Here is a 7,500-nt window from a genome sequence, read left to right as displayed (position 1 = left end):
CTGTCTGTGTGTGTGTGTGTGTGTGTGTGTGTGTGTGTGTGTGTGTGTGTGGTATTACCCAGTGTGTCCAGCGGTGGCGGCAGCGTGCAGTGCTCCCTGTCCTCTCAGGTCTCGGTGGTTGACGTTTGCTCCGTTCAGCAGCAGGAACTCACAGGCCAACAGCGACCCCTGCACACACACACACACACACACACACAGATTTTTAGACACAACAACATGGAAACGTCCAGGTTTTAAGTGCAGGACTTTTACTGCATCATTATATGTCGCGTTCATGCCTCCTCACCCCGACAGCAGCTCCTATCAGTGCCGTGCGCCCCGCCTCCTCAGCGATGCTCCCGTTGACCTCCGCCCCCTGGGCCAACGCTGCCGCCATGGCAACCGGATCCCCCGCCGACGCAGCCCGGTACAGACGCAGCCCGGCCTCGCCCTTCCCTCCACCTGGAACAGAATGAGAGGCTGTTTCCCTGTTTAAATCCCTCCACCTCTCCAGGAGACATACAGTCCAGTCTGACTGGGGCTGTAGTGTCCGTTACACTTTGAATTAAAGGATTATGAAAACGAGGATGCGTCTTTAGAAACCTGTTGATGTGTACGAAATATTGTCAGAGAAATCCTCTTTTTCCAGGAGGAAACATTGGTACAATGTCGAAAAAGTTGCTGTGTGGCGTTCTGCGCCTCTAATACGTTAAAAAATCCTGATCTTAAGCTTTATATACTGCCGAATAGACACGAGGGAGCCGGTGTTAACACCACTAATGTCGCTGCTACGGTCCAAACTGGAACAGTTACAAGGGATGTATTCTTTTAACATGCTAAGACATAATAGTCTTTAATATCATGGCTTTAATGAATGTGGGACAGGGCTGTAGTACTTCAGTCTGGACTCGAGACGCTTTTGTCTCTGACTCGTCTTGGACTCGTTGGTATTTGGACTCGGACTTGTCTCGGACTTGGCCACTTGGACTTGCCAAATATTCTAGTTGGTCTCACACCTGGCTGTAAGACCAGCACGCCCAGAATGCACCTGAACACACCTCCCTGTAAGACCAGCACGCCCAGAATGCACCTGAACACACCTCTCTGTAACACCAGCACGCCCAGAATGCACCTGAACACACCTCCCTGTAAGACCAGCACGCCCAGAATGCACCTGAACACACCTCCCTGTAAGACCAGCACGCCCAGAATGCACCTGAACACACCTCCCTGTAACACCAGCACGCCCAGAATGCACCTGAACACACCTCCCTGTAACACCAGCACGCCCAGAATGCACCTGAACACACCTCCCCGTAAGACCAGCACGCCCAGAATGCACCTGAACACACCTCCCTGTAACACCAGCACGCCCAGAATGCACCTGAACACACCTCCCCGTAAGACCAGCACGCCCAGAATGCACCTGAACACACCTCCCCGTAAGACCAGCACGCCCAGAATGCACCTGAACACACCTCCCCGTAAGTCCAGCACGCCCAGAATGCACCTGAACACACCTCCCTGTAAGACCAGCACGCCCAGAATGCACCTGAACACACCTCCCTGTAAGACCACCACGCCCAGAATGCACCTGAACACACCTCCCTGTAAGACCAGCACGCCCATGGGGCCACAGATGGGCGCAGGTGCATTTGCTATTTAAACGACGCGGGCCGCTGGACGGTCTTAAAATAGCAAAGACACTTGCGTCGGACTTTGACCTGTCTGCACTTTATTTGTACGTAATACTTGGTCATTTGTATTGTGTTTTGATCACCGTGTATGTTTTATGTAAAGCACTTTATGTTTTTTTATCTGTGATAAATCCATAAATAAATGTTGCTTTTACTTTCAGATGACTGTTGGACTTACGAGCTCCGTCTGAGCTGCTGATTTGGACAAATCTCTTCTCCACGTATTTCTCTTTGATCCACGTCTCTTTCTCCGCTCTGGACAAGAGAAGAAACAAACATTTCTTTTCACGTTCTTGCTGATCAGCAGCCGTAACACCCTGCAGTCGTCATTTCATTCTGACAGAAACGCCCGTTAAAGTGAAAGCTGTAAATAATAATCTTCATGTCTCTCTCTAAATGTGTGTCTGTGTGGTGTTACCGTGGGCTGCTGGCTCTGGGTTTGACCCGGCCTTCCTCTGAACATCGCGCCTCGTAGATCCGGTTCACGGCGTTATTTCCCAGAACGCACAGCAGCTGGAAGACGAGAAGAAGAGTAAGACGTCAACATACTCAATCGGAGAGCTCTAGTATGCGATCACACAGTTTTGGGTTTGAGGATTTTTTTGAACATCTTTTGCTCCCAATATTAATATTAACGAATGAATAATAGATCATTCTTTTGCAATATAACGTGTTAGTCCGTCTGACTTCCTGTGTGTGTGTATGTTGCTGTGTGTGTGTGTTGCTGTGTGTGTGTGTGTGTGTTGCTGTGTGTGTGCGTGTTTTTGTGTGTGAGTGTGTGTGTGTTTTTGTGTGTGTGTGTGTGTGTGTGTTTGGGTGTGTGTGTGTGTGTGTGTGAGTGTGTGTGTGTGTGTGTGTGTGTGTGTGTGTGTGTGTGTGTGTGTGTGTGTGTGTGTGTGTGTGTTTTTGTGTGTGTGTGTGTGTGTGTGTGTGTTGCTGTGTGTGTGTGTGTGTGCATGTGTGTGTGTGTGTGTGTGTGTGTGTGTTGCTGTGTGTGTGTGTGTGCACATGTGTGTGTGTTGCTGTGCGTGTGTATATGTGTGTGTGTGTCTGTGTGTATGTGTATGTGTGTGTGTGTTTTTTTTGAGTATGTGTGTGTGTGTGTGTGTGTGTGTGTGCACATGTGTGTGTGTTGCTGTGCGTGTGTATATGTGTGTGTGTGTGTGTGTGTGTTGCTGTGTGTGTTTGTGTGTGTGTGTGTGTGTGTGTGTGTGTGTGCGCGTGTGTGTGTGTTGCTGTGCGTGTGTGTATATATGTGTGTGTGTGTGTGTGTGTGTTTTACCTTCAGCTGTTCAGCCTCCCATGAGTCCAGAGTGAGTGATCTCACCTTGGACAGGTGGACGCCCAGGCTCCTGAAAAACATCATGATGTCAAATATGTTTAGATCCACACTGTAAAATACCATCATATTAATACTGTAATGCTATAAGGAACTGTATCAAATATGAACCATCTGTGGTATCAAATATCAGATGATATTGGGATGTGAGCCGGGTCACCTGTGGATGCCGGAGCACTCGATGCACACGGTGACTCCCAGGTTGATGGAGGCCCAGCGCGGCTCCTCCTCGCCGCAGTCGCAGCACCGCTGGTTCCCGGGGCCCCGGAGGGCCACGTCCAGCACCGACAGCCTCGGAGCGGGGGGGCCCGGGTACGAGTCCCCACCGCAGAGGGGAGGGGGGAGCTCTTTAGGCTGTACACAGGCAGGGACCGAATCTCAAACACTCCATTATAAAAAGGTACTTTACTTTAGACTTTCTACTTCACTACACTGATGTGACAGCTTTAGTTCATTTACACATTCAGATTTTTACGCCCAAAACATATGAGCAGGTTATCAAATCAGATTTTTGAGTTATAGTGTTTTGTGGTACTCCTCTACATCTCAGAGGTAAAATATAAACTAATGAAGGAGCTACCTGGGAGTCGGCTCTCTCTCTGTAGGCGAGGTCGATGCTGCCCTGCAGAGCGCTGAGCCACGCCTGCTTCAACTGCTCCGAGTCTGCCTGCAGAGCACAGCATCTAACACACACAGACACACAGACACACACACACACAGACATATACACACACACAGACATACAGACATACACACACACACACACACACAGACACACACAGACACACACACACAGACACACACACACACACACACAGACACACACACACACACACACACACACACACACACACACACACACACACACACACACACACACACACACACACACACACACACACACACACACACACAGACACAGACACACACACACACGGCAAAAAAGGCAGAAAAAAAGTGAAGCGCTGAAAGCACCACAAGTGGAAAAAAATGTGGAAACAAAACATGAAAAGCATCAGACGCCAACTCATCTCTTGATTGGCCGACGGCACATTCACATCCAATGATTCATGATACCATGACGCCCCAACGGGCCGCTGGGTTGTTACGGTTAAGGCCCAGACACAGCGAGCCGACAGAAAAGGCAGTTGGGCTGATCAGTCTCCCCGAGTTGGTCAAAAAAAAAGCCTCGGAACGCACCGAAGAGACGAGACGTAATACGTCTCCATAACAGCAGGCGGCGCTAAGCTGTATTGTCGCCCAAAAATGAAAACCGGCAGCTGATTGGACGAACGCGTCACGTGGGTCTGGTTGCTCCAGGAAATTCAAAGCCAGACTGTCATGGCGGCTCGTTCAGAATACGATCTCATGTTGTCCTAAAATAGTTCACCGAAACGTGTCTCTGAAAACATCTGAAGAGAGAAACAGGCCGTGCAGCTGCTGAATCTTCATTTCAGACTAACAAAGGTCAGTTTAAAAGATTAATGTCAGATTTTGAGAGACTCTAGTCACGCTCACCCCGCTCCCCGTTTCCCGGTTAGCTCTCCACCAATCAGATGGGTCGTTTGAGTCCGACTGCCGGCAGTGCCCGCCTTCCGATTATACATGTCAAATCAGCCAAAATGAAGGCCGACGGCCCCTCGGACGGACGACGGCACGGAGCACACCGACCAGACTCGAGTCACCGACCTCGCCAGACTGTCAGACGGCCGATTATCGGCTCTGTGTGTCCAGGCCTTTACTTACCCGACGTGGCGTTTTAACTGCCCAGGGCCATCGGGCCAACCCTTACTGTTGAACCCTGATATTTATTTACATACTGTATACTGATAGTGCTGTGTCATCTCTGTGAACGTGCAGCGGGCTTACTTCTGAACGGAGAGCAGTTCGAAGCAGAACCGTCGGTCCATGTGCTCCAGAGATTTGACGGCACACAGACGGAGATCCTCAAACAGAACGACGGCCTCCTCCTGCAGCAGCAACACAAAACGCACAACGCCTTTCATCCTACTGACAACTCATCATCTCTTCTTTTATGAATTAGTTTATGTCAGCACTAAAAGAACAACATTTAACACTTCTACCTCCTCTGCATGTTGGTCGCGTATATTAGATTGTTTTTGTTGTTAACGTTTCACCCTCCTGTTGTCCTCGGGTGAAGTCCGACCCCTTTTCAAAGTTTTTCTATATCAGAAAGGTGGGTTTCTTTCAACAAAACTGCCCAAAAAATAACATGGATGGTTCAATGCAGCGCTCTTCGCAAGTACAATTCAAATGTTTAAATTAAAAACGTCAAAGAATGTTGACTTAAAATGACAAAAGGGCCAAAAACATTGAAAAAAGCGACTAAAAGCATCGAAAACCTCGAAAACAACAGAATACCGTTTTGAAAAAAGAGTCAAACAAGGCACTAACAGTGTTTTAAAAAGCGACAAAAACCATCCACCCATCCATCTTTGTCCGCTTATGCCCCCTGGGGCGTGGGGGGCAGCAGCTCCAGCAGGGACCCCAAAATTCCCTTTCCCGAGCCACATTAACCAGCTCCGACTGGGGGATCCCGAGGCGTTCCCAGGCCAGGTTGGAGATATAATCCCTCCACCTAGTCCTGGGTCTTCCCTGAGGCCTCCTCCCAGCTGGACGTCCCTCCACCTAGTCCTGGGTCTTCCCCGAGGCCTCCTCCCAGCTGGACGTTCCTCCACCTAGTCCTTGGTCTTCCCCGAGGCCTCCTCCCAGCTGGACGTCCCTCCACCTAGTCCTGGGTCTTCCCCGAGGCCTCCTCCCAGCTGGGACGTCCCTCCACCTAGTCCTGGGTCTTCCCCAAGACCTCCTCCCAGCTGGGACGTCCCTCCACCTAGTCCTGGGTCTTCCCCGAGGCCTCCTCCCAGCTGGACGTTCCTCCACCTAGTCCTGGGTCTTCCCTGAGGCCTCCTCCCAGCTGGACGTCCCTCCACCTAGTCCTTGGTCTTCCCCGAGGCCTCCTCCCAGCTGGACGTCCCTCCACCTAGTCCTTGGTCTTCCCCGAGACCTCCTCCCAGCTGGACGTCCCCTCCACCTAGTCCTGGGTCTTCCCCGAGGCCTCCTCCCAGCTGGGACGTCCCTCCACCTAGTCCTGGGTCTTCCCGAGGCCTCCTCCCAGCTGGACGTCCCTCCACCTAGTCCTGGGTCTTCCCCGAGGCCTCCTCCCAGCTGGACGTCCCTCCACCTAGTCCTTGGTCTTCCCCGAGGCCTCCTCCCAGCTGGACGTCCCTCCACCTAGTCCTGGGTCTTCCCCGAGGCCTCCTCCCAGCTGGACGTCCCTCCACCTAGTCCTGGGTCTTCCCCGAGGCCTCCTCCCAGCTGGACGTCCCTCCACCTAGTCCTGGGTCTTCCCCGAGGCCTCCTCCCTAGCTGGACGTCCCTCCACCTAGTCCTGGGTCTTCCCCGAGGCCTCCTCCCAGCTGGACATCCCTCCACCTAGTCCTGGGTCTTCCCCGAGGCCTCCTCCCAGCTTGACGTCCCTCCACCTAGTCCTTGGTCTTCCCCGAGGCCTCCTCCCAGCTGGACGTCCCTCCACCTAGTCCTGGGTCTTCCCCGAGGCCTCCTCCCAGCTGGACGTCCCTCCACCTAGTCCTGGGTCTTCCCCAAGACCAGCCCCCCTCCTGAGGAAACCCATCTCGGCCGCTTGTACCCTGGATCTCGTTCTTTCGGTCATGACTCTCGTTCTTTCGGTCATGACGGCGACAAAAAATGAGTCAGAAATGTTGAAAAAAGCAACGAAAAATGTTGAAAAAAGTGTTGATTTTTGACCCGGGAGGACAACACAAGGACTCAGGGCTTAAGGTTAGTACTTGAGTCCGGACTCAAGACGCTCTTCTGTTGTCTCGGACTCGCCAAATACTCCATCTGGTCTTGACCAAGTCCAGCGCTAAATGCTTTTATTTCCTAAAGTAACTTCCACCATTGATATAGCACACTTGTTACGAAAACAGGTAGTAGTTGTCATTCAAAATCCTTCTACAACAGGCATCGTGATTGGTCGCCTGGTATAAGCCTGGCTGCATCATATACCTCAATCACCATTTGGGCCACACATACGATGTCAGCGAGCACTTTGTACTCTGAACTCTTCAGGACGAGTGATACGTTTAAGAATGATATGGCCTGGGGGCGACCTCTAGCTCAGCCAGCGAGAGCGTGCGCCCCATGTAGGCCGAGTCTTTTGCAGGAGGCTGGAATCAGACCGGCGGCCCCTTTGCTGCGTGTCATCACCTCTCTCTCGGTCCCCTTTCCTGTCTATCCACCGTGACTGTCAAATAAAGGGGAAGGCCTCAAAAAGGAATCTTAAAAAAAGGAATAATATGGCCTATTTTGATCTCGGACTCTTACATTTTATTGATAAAATAGGGCCCATGATATCTACAGCAACAAGTGAAAAAGAAAGAAAGGTTGAAAGATCGTTGCAGCTGCGGTTTACAGAAGGATGCAAGCGCTGTGCGTACGTGACGA

The 7,500-nt window shown here is 51.4% G+C and overlaps 1 protein-coding gene across 1 annotated transcript in view; it reads right to left on the bottom strand.

The window, feature by feature from the left end:
- LOC144515969 (arf-GAP with coiled-coil, ANK repeat and PH domain-containing protein 2) overlaps positions 1-7,500 on the bottom strand; it is a 16,767-nt gene that overhangs the window by 2,703 nt on the left and 6,564 nt on the right. The window contains exons 12-19 of the mRNA XM_078247191.1: positions 4,885-4,985; positions 3,596-3,698; positions 3,176-3,369; positions 2,959-3,028; positions 2,095-2,189; positions 1,855-1,931; positions 287-441; positions 59-168 (exon numbers count right to left, since the gene is read on the bottom strand). Of these exons, the coding sequence (XP_078103317.1) occupies positions 59-168; positions 287-441; positions 1,855-1,931; positions 2,095-2,189; positions 2,959-3,028; positions 3,176-3,369; positions 3,596-3,698; positions 4,885-4,985 (905 nt within the window). The remainder of the gene's footprint in view (positions 1-58; positions 169-286; positions 442-1,854; positions 1,932-2,094; positions 2,190-2,958; positions 3,029-3,175; positions 3,370-3,595; positions 3,699-4,884; positions 4,986-7,500) is intronic.

Source organism: Sander vitreus, chromosome 3 (genome assembly GCF_031162955.1).
Source record: "Sander vitreus isolate 19-12246 chromosome 3, sanVit1, whole genome shotgun sequence".
NCBI lineage: Eukaryota > Metazoa > Chordata > Actinopteri > Perciformes > Percidae > Sander > Sander vitreus.
The sequence above is the reverse complement of the archived record's forward strand: the minus strand, read 5'-3'. Positions and strand labels throughout refer to the sequence as shown.